This window comes from Engraulis encrasicolus, chromosome 9 (genome assembly GCF_034702125.1).
Source record: "Engraulis encrasicolus isolate BLACKSEA-1 chromosome 9, IST_EnEncr_1.0, whole genome shotgun sequence".
Classification (NCBI taxonomy): domain Eukaryota; kingdom Metazoa; phylum Chordata; class Actinopteri; order Clupeiformes; family Engraulidae; genus Engraulis; species Engraulis encrasicolus.
The window spans coordinates 13,393,279-13,415,778 of NC_085865.1; the positions used below are offsets into that span (position 1 = coordinate 13,393,279).

The 22,500-nt window shown below is 41.8% G+C and overlaps 3 protein-coding genes across 3 annotated transcripts in view; 1 reads left to right on the forward strand and 2 right to left on the reverse strand.

Moving 5' to 3' along the window:
• The window catches only part of LOC134456106 (EMILIN-2-like), a 17,236-nt gene extending 10,295 nt beyond the window's left edge, over nt 1-6,941 (forward strand). Inside the window, exons 3-7 of the mRNA XM_063207539.1 lie at nt 3,353-3,511; nt 5,076-5,123; nt 5,362-5,406; nt 5,631-5,762; nt 6,003-6,941. Coding sequence (XP_063063609.1) covers nt 3,353-3,511; nt 5,076-5,123; nt 5,362-5,406; nt 5,631-5,762; nt 6,003-6,328 — 710 coding nt within the window. The 3' untranslated portion in view covers nt 6,329-6,941. The remainder of the gene's footprint in view (nt 1-3,352; nt 3,512-5,075; nt 5,124-5,361; nt 5,407-5,630; nt 5,763-6,002) is intronic.
• A 2,479-nt stretch (nt 6,942-9,420) lies between these two features.
• On the reverse strand, nt 9,421-10,626 carry LOC134455478 (uncharacterized). The gene is made up of 2 exons (XM_063206550.1): nt 9,812-10,626; nt 9,421-9,553 (listed from the first exon to the last, which is right to left on the reverse strand). Exons 1-2 carry the CDS (start codon nt 10,523-10,525, stop codon nt 9,521-9,523), a joined length of 747 nt encoding a protein of 248 aa, XP_063062620.1. The 5' UTR covers nt 10,526-10,626; the 3' UTR covers nt 9,421-9,520.
• Nucleotides 10,627-11,509: 883 nt separating this feature from the next.
• LOC134456107 (phosphatidate phosphatase LPIN2-like) overlaps nt 11,510-22,500 on the reverse strand; it is an 18,352-nt gene continuing 7,361 nt past the window's right edge. Inside the window, exons 11-20 of the mRNA XM_063207540.1 lie at nt 22,163-22,232; nt 21,388-21,468; nt 20,888-20,964; nt 20,461-20,611; nt 19,098-19,246; nt 18,370-18,456; nt 17,917-18,069; nt 16,199-16,313; nt 15,113-15,216; nt 11,510-13,671 (exon numbers count right to left, since the gene is read on the reverse strand). Coding sequence (XP_063063610.1) covers nt 13,527-13,671; nt 15,113-15,216; nt 16,199-16,313; nt 17,917-18,069; nt 18,370-18,456; nt 19,098-19,246; nt 20,461-20,611; nt 20,888-20,964; nt 21,388-21,468; nt 22,163-22,232 — 1,132 coding nt within the window. The 3' untranslated portion in view covers nt 11,510-13,526. The remainder of the gene's footprint in view (nt 13,672-15,112; nt 15,217-16,198; nt 16,314-17,916; nt 18,070-18,369; nt 18,457-19,097; nt 19,247-20,460; nt 20,612-20,887; nt 20,965-21,387; nt 21,469-22,162; nt 22,233-22,500) is intronic.

A 22,500-nucleotide genomic window follows, 5' to 3' on the forward strand; every position in this document is an offset into this window, starting at 1 on the left:
CAAAATTCGGGTCACATTAAATCAGTTGAAATGTGGTACTTTCTACATAACATGCAATGGTCAATACTTGGTTAGGACATTCTCTGTCTTCATAATGGCCATGATGCGTTTAACATTGAAGTCAATGGCAAAAACAGTGCATGGGTGTTATGGAAGCCCAGATATCCTTGATGCTTTGCTGTCAGCTGTTCTTGTTTGTTGACCTGGTGCCCCACACTTCCCTCTTCAATATACCCGAAGATTTCCATGCCACGTTTTGGTGTTAACTCACCAGTTTAATTCTAACTCAACAGAAATTAAACCCCATTCATTTTCAATGGGGTTTCATTTCTAGTTATTTAGAATAAAACTGGTGAGTTAGCGCCAAAACGTGGCATGGAAATCTACAGGGTATATTGAAGAGTGAAGTGTGGGGTACCAGGTCAACAAACAAGAACAGCTGACAGCAAAGCATCAAGGATATCTGGGCTTCCATAACACCCATGCACTGTTTTTGCCATTGACTTCAATGTTAAACGCATCATGGCCATTATGAAGACAGAGAATGTCCTAACCAAGTATTGACCATTGCATGTTATGTAGAAAGTACCAAATTCCAACTGATTTAATGTGACCCGAATTTTGATGAAGAAAAATTTGATTTTATAACAATATTCTAATAATGCGAATTCCCCAATTCATGGGTTTTTTGAGCTGGAAGGCCAACGTATATAAAAAGAAAAAAAATAATGATTGGAATAGTTCAAAAACTGGGCCATGAATCTAAAATCCATGACAGTTTAACATTATTGATGGAATTATGGAAATAAATCAACTTTTTCATGGTATTCTAATAAAAAGGCCTGGAGCTGTATTGTGCTGTTCTATTTTCCTTGAGTTTTTATTAGAAAAATCCAAAAACTATTAAAATTCCACCACAGTGGCAATTTCACAGCCTTCACAGAAACAGAACTAATGAAAATATAATAGGGTTGGTTTTTTTTTTTTTTTCAAGCAATAGATGTAATTTTTGCTGAAGATAGACAGTGATACTGTCCCATTTTTGGAAATAAGCTTATTTTACACCTCCCTTTGAGTTAAATAATAGGGTTTTACCATTCTCCTTTTACTTTCAATGGTTCTCTGGGTATGGCAGTGCAAATTTTGCTGGCGGCTAACTGGTCTCATAGGACTCAAAGTTAACTGCTAGCTTGGAGGTACAATAAAGTATAGTAGAACGGTTAAACCCCTATTATTTAATTCAAGGGGAGGTGTAAAATAAGCTTATTTCCAAAAATGGGACAGTATCACTTTAAGCCTTTATTCAGACAGGAGCGTTTGAGAGTGTGTCAGGAAATCAGTGTCGGAGTGAGATGGGGGACGATTGAGAGTATTACATGGTGCGTCAGAGTATTACATGGTGCCTTAGCCGTATGAACCACAGCTCAAACACATGTAACATTTTCACTTGTAGGCTCCCAGCTGGGAATGTCAATGGCATGGGGGCGCCCGGCAGGCCTGGTTGGAGTTTGGTGTTTGTAGTTGCTGATGAAATGTCAGAGTTTGGAGTTGAGCAGATGGATGAAGTGAAAGGGGAACAGCTGCAACTGCCACTCCACTTTATGACCTCCACTCAATTTCTCTTCTGGCCGTCACCTGGCAATCACCTCTCAGTCACCTCACACGCCCCTCTCTCATATGGTACATAATACTACATACCACACACTCCCCCTTTCAGTCAGTGGACCGCACACATGCACACACACACACACACACACACACACACACACACACACACACACACACACACACACACACACACACACACACACACACACACACACACACACACACACACACACACACACGTGCAAGCACACACCCTTTTCCCCCATTCAGTCAGTGTGCACTGTGCACACGCGTGCATGCACACACACACACACAAACACAAACACACACACACACACACACACACACACACACACACACACACACACACACACACACACACACACACACACACACACACACACACACACACACACACACACACACACACACACACACACACACACACACACACACACAGCTTTGTGGGCCTGGGACAAACTCATATGAAAGCACTACAAAAAATCGGCTCCAGAACTGCAAGAACATCTAGCTGCTGACGGTGCAGCATTCCACAAGGAACAAGCTCACTGAATAGGTGATGCCTAAAAAGGTTTCCCTGAGTATTCATCAGAAGTAATTTGTATGACTTCAGCAAAACAGCACATCTGGCCATGCAGGAGTTGAAGCTGGAGTTATTTGACCATAACAATGGGAGGAATGCATGACGAAAACAATGCACACTGAATTCTATGAAAAGTGGCGGAAGGCACATTTTGTTATGGATTTGTCTGGCAGTAGGAGTTGAAGATACAAATCAGAAGAAAAAAAAAATCAGCAGATTTTTCAAACTGATGTTTAAAAGGTCACTGTGCAGGAAATGGTCAGAAAAGGTACTGCAACTATGCTGCTAATTGAAACTGGGTTGCCTATTGCCAAATTTGATCTTTTCATGAAAGTTTACTAAGTAATAATAAACTAATATTTAATAGTATTGTCCAAGTACAGTCCTTTTTGTAGCTAAAACGGCTATTTCTGGAAATTCAAAATGGCGAACCATGGAGAAGATCCCCCTTTTCATGTATGAGAAGTGCAATTTTTCCAGTCATAATGAATACTTTGAATTTGATGGTGGTGGTAAGCATTCATGAAAAAGGTAACATTAGTGAATGAGTAGCATGGATTCTGGAAATAAACAACTAAAAATCCTGCACAGTGTCCCTTTAAGAGTCAGTCACCACGTTAAAACTATGTAAAGTTTGGAGTTTCCAGCAGGACCAAGATTGAATTGCAGCACTGATTAAAATTCACCAAGGAGCTCATGCAAAAGCACAAATACAATATTTGAAATGGCCATACCAATCTTGAGATTTAACATCATTGGAAATGTTTGTATTGATTGGAAGCAGGCTGTCCATACAAGTCCACAGGCCATTATGTCTGCAAAAGTAAAGCTCTACGTTATCTTAATGAAATGCTTTCTTTGGGGTGCCCAAATTTATGTACATACCATTTTATTTATTATTTTATATTATTTACTTATGTATTTTATGTTATTGTTATGTTGGTTTTTTTTTTTAATCTCTCTCTATCCCTATGGTTTAACATTACGTTAAAATGAAGCTGCTGCCTCAAAAGCTAAAAAAAAGAGAAATCGATGTAATGATTTTTCAAAATGGATGCCCAAACTTATTCCTACCACTGTACTATTGAGTTAACATGACTAGATAACAGTGTGCTTGTTGTCTGTGTGTGCTCCAATCAGGTAAAGAAGACTCTGTTGTGACGGGGTCCACAGCTCCACAGGCCCCGGTGCTGGAGGCAGGTGAGGCAGGTCCCCCGGGCACCATGCGAGCCTCCCGTCCCCCACAGCAGGGCTCCAACGGCAGCATGACCCCCCTCAAGGGCTACGCTGGGGCTCCAGGTGCAGACACTATACCAGAGATTCTTTAAGTATATAGAGATATGCCAATGTAATAGGTTGCTATGGGCACCTAACATGACCAGGTTCCGATCTGCCTAAAGGGGCGTGTCATAATACTCTAGCATTGAATAGAACAGTCCTTAGGTCTGCTTAGGTCTGCCTAAAGGGGGATTTCCCCCCCCCTCCCCCTTGCAATAATAGAACCCGGAAACAATGGGCCAATGGAACCTCCCTCTCTCTACTCTCTCTGACTATACATTTGGATCTATTTAATTTGTCTCATGTGTATCGTGTGTCCAGGTCAAAAGTGGCAGGTTGTTTTAGGGTCGATGTTTTTTGGGCCTATATGTGAGGTGGTACAACCACAGCTAATGTCCATAGATTAACTGGTAATTGGTCATTAATGTACTGCAATGAATAAGATAATCCACTAAGAGCAAACAGAATCATTTAGTCCACACAATAGTGGCATTAGCTGTGGTTGCACCATCCTGACATGTTCTGCCACTAAAACATCATTGACCGGGCCCTGCTGTGGCCAACCGTTTGGGCACTCATATGCCATGCGGCTGACCCGGGTTCAATTCCCGGCCCGGGTCCTTGTCCGACCTCTCCCCGTCTCTCTCCCAATTCGCTTCCTGTCCACCTCTCACACTGTCCTATCAAATAAAGTTGAAAAAGACAAAAAAAAAACCAAAAAAAAACGGAACAAAACATCATTGACCCTTGGAAAGGTTATGTTGCCTTAATTGTTATCTACTAGCCCAGCACTTTATATCAGGGTTAACTTAGATATCCTAAATGTTAGACAGGGTGTGTAATTTAGTCTGGCCCCGATGAACGATACATCCGAAGATTGTTGATGAGAACAACCTGTTGTTTTTCAACCCGTGCCTGTGCCTATAGGCCGGCGCTCTGACCAATCAGTGATCTCTCGTTGATGTGCTTTCCCAATGTTGCGAGCTTCGTTGTCACTCCCTCAAAACCCCGCCCGCTTTGATTCAAAACAAATTCAAAACAAATCTCTGCGTTGTGATTAGCTTGCCAGACTCAGGGCACAGTGTTCAAAATGTTCGACCGATGCGAGGCTAGACGACCACTCGCAGCCGAAAAATGTCGGCGTCCTGCGGGTGGCGCTGGTTTACTAGGCTAAAGCATTTGTACAACATTTCTCATGAAGTAAATAGTCTATTTATGTATGGTGGGTCAAATTTTAACCCTAGGCAGGTTTACTTCAGTTGCTTTAAACAAGTATCCACCAGTGATGCATACAGTATATTGCTTTGGGAGATGAAACAATTCCCTGTGACATTTACTGTACGTTGATTGCTTTGAATTTAAATCAGCACTGTGCTACTTTTGTGAGTGGCATGTTGGTTAAACAGCTATGCAACATCACCATACAGTAGCATGTGCCCTATCTATATATGTAGGAGAACCAAAAAGTAGTAAGGCTGAAACATGCATGTTGTAGTAAGCTTACTACATATCATAGGAATCTATGGCCTACTCCGATCTCTCTGTGTCCCCATTCTAACTGTTCCTGTTTCTCTTTTTCCTTTAGGTTACCCCCCTGTGTCTCCAGTCTTCCATGGCCCCGACAATCCCTCAGGTTCACATTCATTATTTGTACACCCGGGAAAATGTCACTTTTTGTGAACTACTATGTATAAAAAATGATTCCCACCTTTGTTGATTGTAGTATGCTCTGTGTATACAATGAATCTATTTTTGTGGGTTGACTGATTTACATTGCCACTGTTATATACTTGAAATAACAATAATAATAATATAACATATGCACAGTATATAACGTGTCTACCATGCTTTCTCTTATGATTCATGAGCAGATCAGCTCAAACTGAAGACCGTCCAGCTGCCTTTGCTGACATTAGGTTGGTAATTGTGTGTGTGTGTGTGTGTGTGTGTGTGTGTGTGTGTGTGTGTGTGTGTGTGTGTGTGTGTGTGTGTGTGTGTGTGTGTGTGTGTGTGTGTGTGTGTGTGAGAGAGAGAGGGGGGGGGACATGATGTGGTGTAGCATAGCGTGGCGTGACGTATACAACAGAGTAGTGTGGTGTGTGCATACATGTGTCTGTTTACATGCATGTCTTCCTTCCAGGTGAACAGGTCCTATTTGACCCGGTGTCCTTCTCCGCGGGCCTGACTCTGCTGCCCTTTCCCGGGGCGATGGGCATCATTCGCTTCAACAAGATGTTCCTCAACGATGGAGGACATTATGACCCACACACTGGTGTGTACACATCTGCAATATCATTAGTATCATCAATAGTTTTTTGTTTGTTTGTGTGTTTGTTTTGCCTGTCCAAACTAAAGAAAATCGGAGGGTGCATAAAGGAGTTTGCATGTGTGCAGAGGTATCTAACACACAGTATGTCTACATACTGCATGTCACACCCGTTTTCGACAATTACTCGTTTTCATGTGACCTTCTCTCTCTGTCTTCCTGTCTGTGCTCATGTGTCTGTCACAGGTGTCTTCACCGTACCTGTGGCTGGCCGCTATCTGATCAGTGCTGTGGTGAAAGCGGAGCGGGCAGACCGAGCAGAGGTGGTGCTTTCCGTGTCCAATCACAACATCCAGAGGCTCACCACGTCATCCTCATCCTCGTCCCCCAGAAGCGGGGCCACAGACAGCTGTTCATGCGATGGCTCGGCCTCCCTCAACCTCGTCATGGACTTGAAACGAGGGGACCGGGTGGGACTGGTGATGACCTCTGGCAGACTGGCGGCGTCCACGTCCAGCGAGGTCACGTCCACATTCAGTGCCGTGCTACTGTATCCAACACCAGCAAACTGACATGACAACTGACTGGCAAATGAGTGGGAGCACAATGTGACTGCAAGATCAGCAACACCAACCAGCAAATGGGTGTCAGTAGACACTTCAAGGCTGAATGAAAGGATGCAATGTTGGCATCTCAATTACGGATGAAAAATGTCTGAATAGGGTCCTGAAAAGGTCAATGCTGAGCCCTTTGGATCATCCTGACATAGCCCCTCAGACAGCAGCCCTGTGATTGGTTTATATTACACTCTACGTCAAAAAAAAAAGAAAGAGAGAGAAATGTCCATGTTTGTCACAGGGTGCAAGTCAAACTGCTTCCTCCCGTCCTTTCCTGGTTCTCCCGTCCTCTTGCGTCAGTGTTGCCTCGCCTATGTGGAGGAAACAATTAACTTTCCCTGCTGTCAGCCGACACAAAGAAACCTTTGGGGAACTTTCCTCCTTTCAACATCCCAGCTGAGAATGACAGAATGTTTTGCGAGGGCCTGCACACATTGAAGGTTTCTTTGTAAGCAGGTGCATCTTTTCATGGTACTATAGTCTTCAGTTGTCAGAGGAAGAGTGCAACTGCTGCTGTGGGGTTCCACCGCTTTTTTTTTTTTGGCGTGCTTCAAGGGGTATGCCACTATTTTGGGGCTTAATACAGTTAAAATTGTTGGCCAGGGTTTATAAAGGTGGTAAAGTGTCATATTTGTCATGTAAGCCGTTGTCTTGCTTTAAGACAAGTTAAAAGAGGGAGCATGTCGCTAAGCTAGTGAAAGTCAATGGATCCGTGTAGCTTGCTACATGCTACACGGATCCATTGACTTTCACTAGCTTAGCGACATACTCCCTCTTTTAACTTGTCTTAAAGCAAGACAACGGCTTAAGGGCTCTGCATACTTCACGTGCGCACTTTGGCGCGTTTGGCGCGAGAACCATTAATGACGTCATCACTTGCGCCAGACTATTCATACTTCAAAAGCGCCCATACAGGCTTTCGCCACTTTCGCTCGCATTGTCGGAAGTGCCCTCTGCTGTTCATGAGAGAAACGGCAGTATCTTTCGCAACTCGCAGCGTGAGTTCTACGGATGTATAAAATAGAAAGCCAAACACGGCTGCTGTAGGGCTACTGAACGTCTGACTTGTGACTTACCACATTGAAACATATATTTTTTGTTGTAGCCTACATTGCCAGATCATTCCAAGACCATGTGAGAGCATTGTTCTGGCGGCAGAATTTATAAATAGATCGCCGAACACAACGTGCTTCTGAACAAAGTAAACAATTGTTTCACTGAACAACATTTAAGAGAGAAGATAAAATAACTCTCTAGGACATTTTATTATCCTCAAAATGATGCAGGATCCATTCTGTAGTAGCCTACAGTAGTTGTAGCCTCTCTTCGCAACTCCTGCTTTGTCTGCCTACCTGCATGGTCGCTGGTGGCGCACGACAAGTTACAAAAAATGTGGGGTGCACGACGTCGCGCCACGGCAGCTCGCGCCATGGCGTGTGACGTCATTTTGGGTCACGTGACGGCGCGAGTGAGGTCGCGAGTGAGGTCGCGAGTGAAGTATGAAGGAGGCTAGCGCCAGTCACGCCAAGTATGAATCCCCCTTTACATGACAAATATGACACTTTACCACCTTCATAAACCCTGGCCAACAATTTTAACTGTATTAAGCCCCAAAATAGTGGCATACCCCTTTAAGGCAGTAGTGACGGACCATCAGCACACCAAAAAAAAAAAAGTGAAATAGCAGTGTTGCACTCTTCCTCTGACAACTAAAGAGAATAAGAGAATGACCTTTGAGTTGTGCTTTTGCAAGATATTGAATACAAATTTCAATCTGCAATGAGTGCTGAGCTTTACATTATGAGGCTGGAGGCCATAGAAAAACACAGGAGGTAGTAGTGTGACTTGCATCTAAATTCAACATTTCAACCAGCACTATACAGACTGCATGTCTGCCGTTGCCATTGTATTCTGAGAAAATGTTTGTAATTGTTGGTTTGCTGCAAAAACTGTTTTTAGTGTTTTTTTTAATGAAGATGAAAGATTGTATACACATCTATATTTTTGTCTGTTGTAAAGCAAAAGGTTAACTTTCATATTATTACCACTCCGACTTATCTCACTGACCAGACAAAGCAATAAGAGATTGCACTGCCACATACGGTAGCACTGTGCCATTACACATTATGACACTGACATTTAGTGTCAAAGAGATACTTACAGTTGAATTGTACAGATACAATACAATAAACAATTTAAACCAGGACTTTCCTGACCTGAAGTCTATCATGCTGTAGTGAGCCCAAGAGATCGGTTTGCCTACTTCAAAGCCAGAAACAAGATACCATAATAATTAAGCCTATGCTTGGACATCCACTGATTTACAAACCTCTAAACCAGGGGTTCCCAAACTTTACCATGACAAGACCCCCCATATGCCGGTAGATTCCAGCCAAGCCCCCCCTGACATGGGCCGTGCCGCACTATTTTTTCTGTGCACCTGCTTTCACAACTCGATGAAGTTGATGCATTCCTAAACTCATTCAAGTAGCCTATTACAGACAGAATAATGCATATATGTATTGTAAGGAAGAAAATGATTCCACTGGGATTGTTTAGCTTTTTTTTGGTTTATTTTGGCTTACATAATTTATTCAATTTATTTCAATATTCATTTTATTTTGCTATATTTTTCCAGCCAATCTGCAGCAGCCCCCCTGGGGTCCCCCGGCCCCCACTTTGAAAACCACTGCTCTAAACGTTATTGCCAAAGATTCTTTAAGTATAGAGATATGCCAGTGTAATAGGTTGCTATGGGCACCCAACATGACCAGGTTCCGGTCTGCCTAAAGGGGCGTGTCATAATGCTCCTAGCATTGAATAGAACAGTCCTTAGGTCTGCCTAGGTCTGACTAAAGAGGGATTTCCCCCCCTCCCCCTTGCAATAATAGAACCCGGAAACAATGGGCCAATGGAACCTCTCTCTCTCTACTCTCTCTGTTATTGCTTGACTTTGTAACACCTGGTAGCCTACAGTAGGCTATGTAGGCCCTTATACTTTTGATGATGATCAGGCTATAGTGGGCTTCAGTTGGTGACAAAAACTGTTTGATATAGAGCAAAAACTTTATTGACTTTATTTTATATTTTGTATCGTAACGCATTTGATTACATGAAAATAGGAACTGTAATGATGGACATACATCTTCAACTAGACCAGCAGCGGGTAGTCTGTGAACCCTGCAAAAGAAAACAATAATAATAAAAAAGACATATAGGCTACCAGGTAAATCTACCTTACTACTTATTAGGCCTATATTATCATCTATAACGTGGAACGTCATCTGTTGACTCAATCTTATCTACTATTCACAGAGGCAGGCATATTCGTTAGGCTGTTGGGTCTATTTGGCTACAGCCACTGACCTATAATAGCTAGGCCTACGTCAGAGGGTGCAACAGGTGCACATAGGCTACATCGAGCATCTCCCAGCCTACCTTAGCCCTCCTGAAAGGTCGCGTTAGCAGGCCCAGCAAATAGGAAAATCTCGATTTCTTTTCGTTTTCTTTCGGGGCCACATCTGACACATCATCCTCTGAGCTCGATTGGTCGTCGTCCCCTGGGTTCCTCTCCACTGGTGCGGTTGAGAGCGGGCTAGCGCGCCCTGCGCAAAGTGGTGAAGGTGTCCGAACGAAACGGTCAGAAGAACGGTCCTGGTTTTTGAGTGGATGGACCCCTGCGAACATCTGCTTGTCCTCGCGAATGAGATCTTCACATCTTGGATGGATAGCGAATGGGAAGGAGGAGTCTACGCTGCCGTGCGAAGAGTCGCTCACGTCTGATGCCCATGAAATCTTGTGCCCGCCCGCTGCGGGTGACGTCCGCCCACAGTCCACTGAATTTTTTCTTAGAATGGAATTCCGAGGCACAGGTGGAAGTTTTTGTTCTGTGAGTTCACAGTCCTTCACCGATTCTGGTTGCGCAGGCGAACAGTTGTGTTCTGCGAGTGTGACTGTGACCAGCTCACTGTCCTTTACCGATTCTGGTTGCACAGGTGAAAGTTTGTGTCCAGCGTCCTTCACCAGCTCAGTGTCCACCGATTCTATTTGCCCATGCTTATAGATTATTATTGAGTGTCGAATCACCCCATCAATTAGGAGTTCTGCCGCAGCCAACAATTTGGCATCGTTATTCGGGTCCATGGAACCCATTAAATTAACGGGTTTAGGTTTTAGACCGCATCCATCACCTTGCCAATCAGGACAGGATGAAAAATGTGCACACAGGGCAAATCCCCAACGTTCTGTAACGTTTGTTTATAAACGTCATAGATGACAGAATAGCCGATGAATGAAAGATTCTGGTTCTACTGATGAAGTGGCTTTTAGATTGTTGTTGTTTACAGGTTGTTTACTTATTTCATAGTTCTTTATTTGCCATTTGTGCATTCAGTAATAGTCCAGGGCAGCATACATTAACTCTTGTGTAGGTCATCTGAGTATATAGAAAAAGAAAAAACCCTTGAAGTAGTCAACTGCTCTGCTTTGCTATCAGTCTGACTGTAGAGGGGGAGAAGACTTATTCTTTTTTTCTCTTTTTTTAGGTTGCAGGCCTATGTGCAGTGCTTACTTAGCCTATGTGTATGTCTTAGCAGAGTTAGCTGGATGGAGTGATTCTCTCTGCTTTCTTCTGGCTGCGCTCCACGTACTAGAGGAATAAATGGAGTCCATAGAGGGGAGTCTTGTGCCTAATCCTCGGGGCGCAACCGCCATTCCGACATACCTCCATTAGGCTACGACATACCACCATTCCGACACCAAGGGTATTTCTCAAAGCAATGCGCGCAGTTCCAAGTGTATCAGCCTAATTAGTCATACCCAGTGATTGGATACTCTTTGGTGAACGCTGCTGAGTATCCTATCACTGGGCGTAACTAATAGACTGGGCATGACTAATTAGGCTGATACACTTGGAAGTGCGCGCACTAGAGTTTTGAGAAATCATGTTGCTCTCACGCGCTAGCGTACACCAATTGACCAGCGTGTCCGGAGCTGTCCGCATTTGTGGTGCTGAAATCTGCGTATGCTCCGTCCAAGTGAAGCACGTTGCTGATTCATGCTTCAGGTACAGTAGTACTCCATGTGAAGCACGTTGCAGCCTCATGGGGGGATACGCTTAGTGCAAAAGGACAAAATATAGGCCTAGCCTTTGACAACAAAACCTTGCTTATTCTTTGCACACACTTCCTTTCAGCCTGTGTGGTGTTGCCATTCTAGACTGTGATGCCTGTGGTGAGGGTGCTCTCTACTCTCTGTACGCCTGGGTGAGAGGGCGTATTTCGTAATGAGACTTTGTATTTCATTTGGTATGCTTTTGTATAAATGGCCTTTTGGCTAAAGGTACTGATGATAGCTGATGGGTGGTGTGAGTGATTCATTTCCACCTCCTGAATGAGCAGATCTGCACACTTTCTGGGGGATGCCTTATATTTGCAAGGCTACAGCTTCTCTTGCCCCGATTTCTTATTGGGGGAGTTGCACTAATTGCTCATCCACAGAGGCCAGTCAACAGGTGGATTACCATACATGAACTATGATGTGATATTTGAGCCCCCCTCCCCCCATTTTTTTCTCCACAATTTACAGTTAGTACCAAAATGAGAGGCAGTAGACCTACAAGTATACTTGTATGTGTGAAATACTGATTTATTTAACTATTAAATATACCAACAGAGAATGAAAACATTCAAGTGAACAATAGGCTCACCTAACCTTCTAATTAAAACATTTGGACCAGTCAAGCAGGTTCTGTTGAGGAGAAAGGCATTCAGAACTGAAGTGAGCCTATAAACTACAAACACATTTAAACTTTTTTTTCTGGAAGATAACAATTGTCCTGAAATACCGTGCCACCACTGGCCTATCGCTAAACAAAAGTGGTACAGCTAATCAAGGCATATCTGATGGAGTATATAAACCCCACAACAGAGCGTAATAATTATTTTTGCATTTTATATATTTCATTATAAAGAAATCATTGAGGTTATATTGCCAGAAGGTTCAGTTGTGCTTTCCAACAATAAAAGCCCAGCAGAAGCTGTAAAGCCCTAGAGCAGAAAATACATTCAACCAAGTGAACCCACGCACACGCACGCACACACTTAGACCATAAGCAAAACCATACAGAAACAGTGCACATATTTATATGGTCGCCACAGGAGTGGTTAACTCTGCTTTGTAATAAACTATAAAAAGTTTCAAACAATTAGGCTTTTCATTACTTTTTCATTGTACGTTTTGGTATCGCCCCCTCACAATACATGTCTGTTCCCTAAAATATTGCACTTGCAACAGGAGGGAGCACAGCAGCATTCTCTATGCCTCTCCCAGTTCCTGACACATGACTAGGGCAGCTTAACTTCGAAAAAGTATTCAACCATCAATGGACCCATGTCACACTCACCAAATGGCAGGAAATAGCAAGGCAAGTGAAGATGTCACTATTGATGTTAATAAAAAACCATATAGCTGGTTAATCAAAAACTCAAAACCTTAATATTGCCTTTATGAACACCTGTACTTGCTTTGTTACATCTTGGAAGTTTGGCAATGTTCTCATCTCCTTTAAAGGCTTGCAAGCAAAGAAACAGCAGCAGCAGAATCTGTAGGACAGCCTACACTTGTAACCCTGAGTGTAAACTAAACCAAAGTTATGAGGATCTGCAGTCTTGTACTTTTTTACATAAAAATAATAATAATTTCAATTCGTAGTTAATCTTACTTTTAATTAAAACGTATTAAATAAGATGATGTAGTTAAGTGCCCCTTTATCTGCCATCAATAGCAACAGCTCAGTTGGTGAAGTTCAGGACCTGCCCAAACAGTCATTCAAGGGGGATCTTCCAGAAAACATCTTCAGGAACTTAATCCCAGAGTAAAAAAGATCCTGCACACTGTCCATTGTACCAGCAAACTTTAATACAACGTTTCAGTCATCCCACCTTCTTCCAGAAGAATTAAAGTTTGCTGGTGGAATGGACAGCTCGCTGGGTCTTTTGCCAAAGCGTCCGTTTTAACTAGTAACTCAACCCCAACTATAACTTAATTCAGAGTTAATGACCAGCCTCTATTGGGATGCTTGTGACTGGCTGAATTATCAATTAACAATTCACACTGAACCAGCTGTTTGGAATAGCCCAGATTTGAAGTGTGGTTAGAAGAGCTCCTCCAGACAGACCGGAGCTATTGGCTGTCTCCAGTAACTGAATGCACTGTAGTCTGGATAGGAGAAGGCCGAGCTTTGTTCCTTGCTCAGGAGTGGGAAAACGTGATCCACGAGTTCACCAAGTCTATTGTATCTAGAAGAGAATGAGAGATACAGTACATGTCAACACTGTTACAGCCAGGCATGAACCCCTATTTGAACAGGTAGGCCTATTTCAGAAACATGGACAAGCTTCTATAATGGGCGCCAGCTAGCAGAACTCTACGGGGAACAACAACAAAATGTATTTATAGTTCAATATCACAACTTAACAGTTAACTCAAAGTACTTTCACATACACATACATATTCACACATCAGCTTGTGTGCCAATTGTCTGAGGTTCACATGAGAAAGTGCATACACACACACACACACACACAGTAGTTAACTTATGATAGTAGTCCTAAATAGGAACGTACACTTCCCTTCCAACGCCTTATTCAGATATACTACTCACTTAGCTACTAACGGGCTAAACGTCACTTGGCGTCTGTCTCCCAGGTAGTGGGTTTGAGACCACTGTAGGTCTGGACTGCTCCGTTTGGCCAGAGAGTGTAGAGAGAGAGGTTCCATTGGCCTGTTTCCGGGTTCTATTATTGCAAGGGGAGGGGGGGGGGATCCCCCTTTAGGCAGACCTAGGCAGACCTAAGGACTGTTCTATGCAATGCTAGGAGTATTATGACACGCCCCTTTAGGCAGACCGGAACCTGGTCATGTTAGGTGCCCATAGCAACCTATTACATTGGCATATCTCTATATACTTAAAGAATCTCTGGTTTGGCCTTGGTTACATTTCTACATTCAGAGGTGAGTATCCTGGCCATGTACTACAGTAATGCTTCTACCAGTACGCTTGACATGGACAATTTTCCTGTCTAATGATTTGTGTGCTATCACTGGGATGTGATAAAGCTCACTTTAACAAGGGTTTTTCTGCACACACTTAAAAAAAACAAAAATGTGCACAACATTTCGGGTGAAAAACCTTCCTCTGACGTTTGAAGTAGGCTTTTCTCCCAAAGCATTATGCAAATCCTGGTGGAAGCAGAGCTTTTTCATTTATATCTTGTCATTTAGTTGTCCTGCTCCCAGGTCAAACGTTTTTGGATGTGCAGGCCTTAACCTACTCCTTCAACTCTCACTAGGATGTACTGGATCCGAAAATTGCTGGAGTTAACACTCTGCATGGCAAAGCTTTTACATTACATTACATTATATTTAGCTGATGCTTTCATCCGAAACAACTTACAGATATTCAAGTACAAGTACAAGTACAAGGAATTGGTTACAGTCCCTGGGGCAGTGTGGGATTGGGTGCCTTGCTCAAGGGCACCTTGGCTATAGAATGAGGTAAGGAGTGGAAGTGTGGGATTCAAACATGCAACCTTCTGATCTAAAGTCCATCTCCTTAACCATTAGGTCACGACTGCCCTTTTCAATTTCTAATGCCAGGATTTCAATTTCTTTATGCCATTTTTTAAATATGTACAGTGACTTCATGTGAGACTTGGTTAGTTCTGGAAGTGTACTTACGAGGTTTTATTGCTTTTGCTTTGCTCTAGCATGAGCTCTCCTTTTGTGTTGACGGTGAAGACACGGCAGAGAGGCACCTTGACGTGTTTATAGGCGAACACATCCTAAGACAGACAGACAAATGCAAAGCATCAGAGATGGGATCAGGTAAGTCACTAATTTGCAAGTCACGAGTAAGTCTCAAGTAGAGGTGCACCGAAAAATCGGCCGCGGAAAATATTCGGCCGAAAACGCAAAAAAAGACACTTTCGGTTTTCGGCCGAAAGCCAACTGAATGGCCGAATCGGAGGCTGAATAGAAAATGAATTGAAAATGACCATTAATTACACTAATTTCAGTTCTACTCTAGCATTTGAAGACTTCAAATACACATTTATTCTCTTTCAAAAACATGTCTAAACATTTATTGCAAGCCGTAGATTTAAGCAATATTTAAAAATAGTGAAAAATCTAACTTTTGATGACTTTTAACTGAATTGTAATATTCGGTTTCTGTTTCGGTATTCAGCCAAGTGATTAATTATTTTTCGGTTTCGGTTTCGGCCACACATTTTCATTTCGGTGCACCTTTAGTCTCAAGTCCTTCCTATGAAGTCTTGAGTCAAGTCATATTTGACAGTCAAGTCCAATGTCAAGTCGTACCAAAGCCAAGTCAAGTCCAAGTCTTCCTTTTTTACCAAGTCCTTCACAAGTCACCATGCATTCTAGACAGAATCTTGACAACAACTTTTGGTCATACATTCATTACGCTATGCATGTCCCCCTTTGGCAGCCATGTTCTAAACAAAAATAGTAGGCCTACTGGTACGTGCTAGTTAATGGCAAATCATTTAATTTCTGCCAGCTAAAACTGAAGTCCAAGTCAAGTCTCTAATCAATAGCGTACAAGTCTAAGTAAAGTCACAAGTCTTTCCTAATGTTGCCAAATCAAGTCTCAAGTCATCAATTTGTGACTCAAGTCTGACTCAAGTCCAAGTCACCAGTCCACATCTCTGTAAACAAAACTTACATACTGTATGTCAGTGGCTCTGTGAGAAAGTACAGTGCATAGAACATTTACGTGACTTCAATGGCCTTGAGACTCACATTGTTTCGGTTTCCAAAGGCAGCATAAAAAGGCTGGATGTTGGCTGGGAAGAGGTTTTGGATGTCCCTCAGGCATTCAATCTTAAACTTCTCTGGCTTTTTCTCAATCACTTCCCTAAACAGAAAACACAAAGTCATTAGTTCAACCTAATATTACTACAATCTGTCATTTACCTAGATTTATCACGCAGAGAATTTTCATCAGAGATGAAGATGGAAAAAGCTAGTGTGGTAGACAATCACTATACAGCACACAGTTCACACAGCCTATGCATTTATTGTCAACAAGTATGGATGTTCTATGCCTATGTGCTCTATGTCATCAAAATAACCCAGAAGACACATCATGTAATGAAATTGCACACTTTAGTTGAAGAGTTACATTGGTCTTATGACAGCACTGCAGTAACAACAAAATGATAAGGGAAACACAATGAGACATAGCCTCTTAATGCACGCCGTTCCACCAGTGCAACACTGTAATAGACACTCAAAAACCATTACTACCACAGGACTATACCACTATGTCAGTACACAGGGCCTTTGGTAATGCCTTTACGACTTGGTCATTGCCATTATGGTAGCAGAAAAATGAGAAAAGGTTGCACCATGAGTAGGCTTCTTTATTACACAGACGTGTTTCAGAAACGTGTCTGTGTAATAAAGAAACCTAGGCATGGTGCGACCTTTTCTCATTTTTCTTTTTTTTCTTTTTTTCTTTTGTTAACGATTTTTTTGGGTCTTTTTACGACTTTATTGACAGGACAGTTCGAGAAGTGGACAGGAAGCAAATGGGGAGAGAGATGGGGACGGGTCGGCAAATGACCTGGGCCGGGAATCGAACCCGGGTCGGACGCACGGCAGACGAGTGCCCTACCGGTTGGCCACCGCAGGGCCATTTTTCAATTTTACAATATTTTGGTCAGCACCCTTAAAAGAAGAGAAAAAATGTTGGGTGAAGCCTGCTCCAACCTTTATGAACATTATGGTAGCAGCAAATTTATAATGCTGTGTCTCAAATTGTCATGCGCATACTAGTCTTTGTTGTTTGTGTATTGTGCCTAGGGTAAAATCCAGACAGGGTGAAATGACATTTAGTCATTATGCTGTCAAATGCTGGAACCAGCTTCCTGTTCAAATTAGAACTGCCCCAACAGTATTTTAAAAATAAATTAAAAACAGCTTTATTTTCACCTGCCTTTGGTCAAACTTAGTTATCTACTCTCTATAATACTTTTTCTACACTCTATAACATTCTTCTCTCTTCTCCTTCTTTCCTCTCAAGCACATCGAATGATAGTTATGTATGATAATGTGTTATACAAATCTTATTATTATAATCATTTCTATGGCTACAGACCTGTGGAAGGCTGAGCGGAGGCTGCTGGCAGCTAGAGTGACGGGGGCCCGTGGGAGGATGGTGCCCCTGTTATTCAGAAGCTGCTTACACATATGTGGATATATTTGAAAACACATTTGTTTTGGCCTCTCATTTACATATAAACAAGCTATTTAAAATTGTTTTATATAAAATGCACATTTCAAAACTCTGGTTTTAAAAATATACCACTGAGGGAGCGAAAACTCACCTGTCACAATGGGGTTGTTATTTTTATCCATATGTCGTGTTTACACGTAATTGGATAAAGGATGATCTGCATTTACAAAATATACACATACGTGTAACCAGCACCGTAAATGGTTGATTGTGTACAGACCTGTGGAAGGCTGAGAAGAGGCTGCTGGGTGCCAGCATGAGGGGGCCTCGTGGGAGGATGGTGCCGCCGTCATTCACCCACTGCAGGTAGCCCCGCGTCATCCCTGCCATGCCAATGGCCCGCGCAGAGCAGTACAGGAACTTGTAGCCATTCCTGTAACAAGAAACACACACACGTGAATATACCTACTCATTCTTTTCTTACCACCACAATCAAATTAAGTATTCATCATCATGAATGGGAAAATAGCACTTTTCATACATGAAAACATGGACATTTTTTGCAGCGCAACATACAAAAGTTACAAAACTAGTACTAGAACTAGAACATTAGTTTACTATTTAGTAAATATTCATGAAACATTTAATGAGCAGCATCGTTGCAATACCTACTCTGGCCACCATCCTACACAGTGCCACACCTTTCATGTTACATGCTGGATAGCAGACTTACTGATGTATGGTGTGGTAGAGTTTTGCAATGCCTTGATGAGTCCAATCTTTGCCCAGTTGAGGAAGAATCTGTCCAAACACGTCTGACCTAGAGGGCACGAGAAGAAAGCATACAGTATATAGGAAGAGCTTCGTAGCAAAATGACATACAGGGTGCATCCCAATATGTGACCTTGCTTCCTCCACTTGTGCTTGTCTCCTCGTCTCGCCTCCTGGCCCCTCCTCCGTGGAGAAAACGATAAAGTTTCCCAGCTGTCAGCCTCGCCACAACAACTTTTGAGGGACTGTTTTTCATTCACCATCCCAATTGCAAATGAGAAAACGACTTTACAATTGAGCTTTTGCAAGATATTGAAATATAATGCTGTTGTCAGTGATGTCATCATGACGAGAAGCAAGTGGAGGAGGCAAGTGGAGGAGGCAAGGTCGCATATTAAAACGCACTCACATTGAGAATTGCACTGTATTGCAAAATGCATCTTATAAAGTATGTTCGCAAAATATTTCAATGGCAAGAATTTGTAGTTAGATGAAAGGACATCTGATCAGTACTTTCCAAAAATAAAATGCAAAAGTCAAAAAATGGCAAAACTCTTGACATGTTGAGCCCAAAAACTCATAGACACAGCAATATGGTTAGCAGCGCCAAGGTTCAAAGATTCAAAAAGCATTTAGCAATCTGCAATGGCCTGCTAGTAGATTGTATTGTGCCATGTACTGTTTATTTACTTGGTGATGGTTCCATCAATATCAGAGACGATGACTTTGTCGTTCCAGTTCCATAAGTAGATGGTCCCTTCACAGCGGCAAGTGCCCTGGTACTGAGTCGTAATGCTGAACACCACATCATTGGGGCCATATCTTAACTTCAGGCTGGCCTAGTAGGACAAACAAAGGGTTTAAGAGTCAAGTTCATAAAGCTTCAGAATATCAGGGCCCATTCTGAAATGTGAAAAATGTATGCAGCCCACCAGACCATAAATACACATCATTAGCACATGAAGAGCTCTTTTCCAAAATGAGATATATCCATTTTATAGAATTTTGGGAAATTGACATCTTTGTATCGGGCATTCCATTGAAATGCATTGCAAAAGGCATTTTTATAGAGGTTTTAAAGTATGTTCTCAAAACATTTGAATGGCAAGAATTCACACATAGATGATAGGACCTCTTAACAGTCAATTCCAATATTAAAATGCAAAAAGTAAAAAATGGTGGATATAGCGTTTTGGAAAAGAGCTCTTCACATGTTCTTTCCAAAAGGAGACTCTTGTCATATCAACTTTTATTATATTTCTCTATCTTTGTCAACCGTGTCACATATATTTTACACTTAACATTTAAAAAATTGAGGATTTATTTTCAGGACCTCTCGTGGTCCTCCTCCAGTATCAACAGGGTCCATTAGTGGACCTTCGGCCCACAGTTTGAGAATGACTGCCTTAAAGTAACAATAAGTCGTTTGAACTTCTGTGGTTGCCTTATAAATTGGAGGCAAAATTACATAATTTCTAAATAATATGTAAATAACTTAGCCTACTGCAATCATGGCGCGTCACACATCTATGTTGTTTGGTTTCCATGTTTATATATGAGAAAAATAATAACAAATACAAAATAGGACTATAAGAAATGTCTTCATATTAAAAAAACAACAAAAAAAGTCTGTCTATAATGAATATGGTAACACTTTATTTTAGGGATACATCTATTAGCACCAATACATACAATGTGCCTGTATACGTAACTTATAAGGCATGTACAAAGCAAAATCAAACATTTGTTAGGCATGTATTTGCAAATGTCTTGTTCATGCACAATAAGGGATTTATTACCAATTTAACCTTAGTAAGGACCTAGTAGGCCTTAGTGTTTGCTTAGTACATGCCTTACAAGTCACTTATGCAGGCATTAACATTGTATGTATTAGTGCTTATAGATGTATCCCTAAAATAAAGTGTTACCATGAATATCATCCATAAATGACTATGCTTCATGGCAGTAGAAAAGAACCCTACAGTGATGTAGCTTGAGCATCTTCAAACTAACAGCAACTGGAGGTTCTATAAGCAACAGTCAAATGTCTTACTATCTGGTCAGAGGACAGGCGAAGTGACTTCTTGTAGGAGTGTGTGTTGATGTGGCCTTCTGATGGTGCTCGGTCTGATGGCCGCTCAGTAACGGCAGCAGCCTGTCTGAGTTCTGGTTCCTCTTCACTGGATGCGTCCACAGCCTTTTTGCTGTCAAGCATGAGAAATAAAATGTCAGTCTGTAGGAGTAGATCAACATTACGTAGTTCACACACGATAGGGAGATGCTGAGTACAGCAAAGAGTATCTCATGTTTAATAGCAATAATATTAAAATCAGTCAGTCATTGATGACCTGATTTCAAAAAACGCTAAACAGAGCCAAATGTCTTTTACGGTGCTTTTCTATTAGCCATGTTTGTCAACACCAGAGGGCACTGTTCCATAGTTTTAGACAGAGACGTTTTAAGACCTCTGAAGTACTCACTGTTGGGTAGGTTTATCTTTGGAGATGGCTGGCTCTTCTCTGCTGGATGTTGCAGATGCCTCAGACTTGGAATCAGACTGTAGAAGAATTGAAATATTTAGGATTCTGATTCTTGGCAAGAACTCCAAAGTCACAAGGAGTAATAAACACTATTCACAAAAATAGCTGGTTAAGAGAAACTGAATAGCTGAACTTACAAAGGATTGTAGTTTTGTAGAAACACACACTGAACAATTAACGACTATAATTTATAGAAATATAAAAATATAGAAATATAAATGTCATTTAACCAAGTATATGTAGGCTACATAGTATATGTACATATGCTATATTACCAAAAGTACTGTATTCGCTAACCCGTCTTGACTCACATATGATCATGCAGTCATGTTGGAAGAGGAAGAGGAAGGGGAAGGCAGGTTAGGGAATACTCTTGGTAATATAGTGTATGTGTGTAGTAGAGAAATGTACTGTACAGCATAACAGTATAGAGGTATGACCTGCTTGAAGCTCTTCCTCCAGAACCACCAGCGGCCAGACTTCTTTGGCATCCTGGACTTCACCCAAGCATCCTCCGTGGCCTGATGCACACACACACACACACACACACACACACACACACACACACACACACACACACACACACACACACACACACACACACACACACACATAAACACACACGCACACACACACAGGCAGACACACACACACAGACACACACACACAGACACACACACACACACACACACACACACAAACACACACGCACACACACACAGGCAGACACACACAGGCAGACACACACAGGTAGACACAAACATAAATACATGCGCCATGAATTGCTTATGCTAGTCATCAGCCGTGACTAAATTAAGTATGATGCATTGACATCTCTCTTCAACAAAAGTCTTTCTAGGTTAACTATTGATATACTAGTTTACCCATTAATAGGCTACTACGTTAAGTATTACCCATTAATAATACTTTAAGTATTACCCATTAATACTACTGTGAGACTATTGATATACTAGTTTACCCATTAATACAACGTACACATATTTTGCAGTGTAGTGGCTAACCATGAACACAGCCGTTAAAACAGTGAGTTAACTCTTTATGTCAATAGCCACTTAATGTGTGCCATTCCACCAGTGCAACACTGTAATAATCACTGAAAAACCTTTACTACCATAGTACTACACCACTGTGTACCACCACGCAGGGCCTTTAGTAATACATTATCCCATGTCTTACAGGGTTAAGATTGTGTACCTTGGGTAAACTCTTGTGAAAAGCCTGCTGACTGAGTACCATGGGTGCTGCTAAGGTCCAGTTGTAATACCTGAAATTGGCAAGAAAACAAGGATGCGTTTATTACAAAGTGGCATTTGTAAGCACAATTAGAGTAAAATGACAGTATTGTCACTTCATGCATTTTTATTCTTACAATAGTATAATCTAGGGCTGTAACAGCATTTGTATTGAACTGAGAAATCGCGATACGCAGAGTCATGATACTGTGCACTATCGTGATATGCACTACGTATGTATACTGCTATCTATACTGCTGTAAGTCACTAAAATTGTCTGTTAAATGGAATGCAATGTAT

Coding starts and splice junctions, on each gene's coding strand:
- LOC134455478 (XM_063206550.1), bottom strand. CDS start 10,525: ATGGGTTCCATGGACCCGAATAACGATGCCAAATTGTTGGCTGCGGCA. Junction 9,554..9,811: donor GACCTTTCAGGAGGGCTAAG/GTAGGCTGGGAG, acceptor TTTCTTTTGCAG/GGTTCACAGACTACCCGCTG.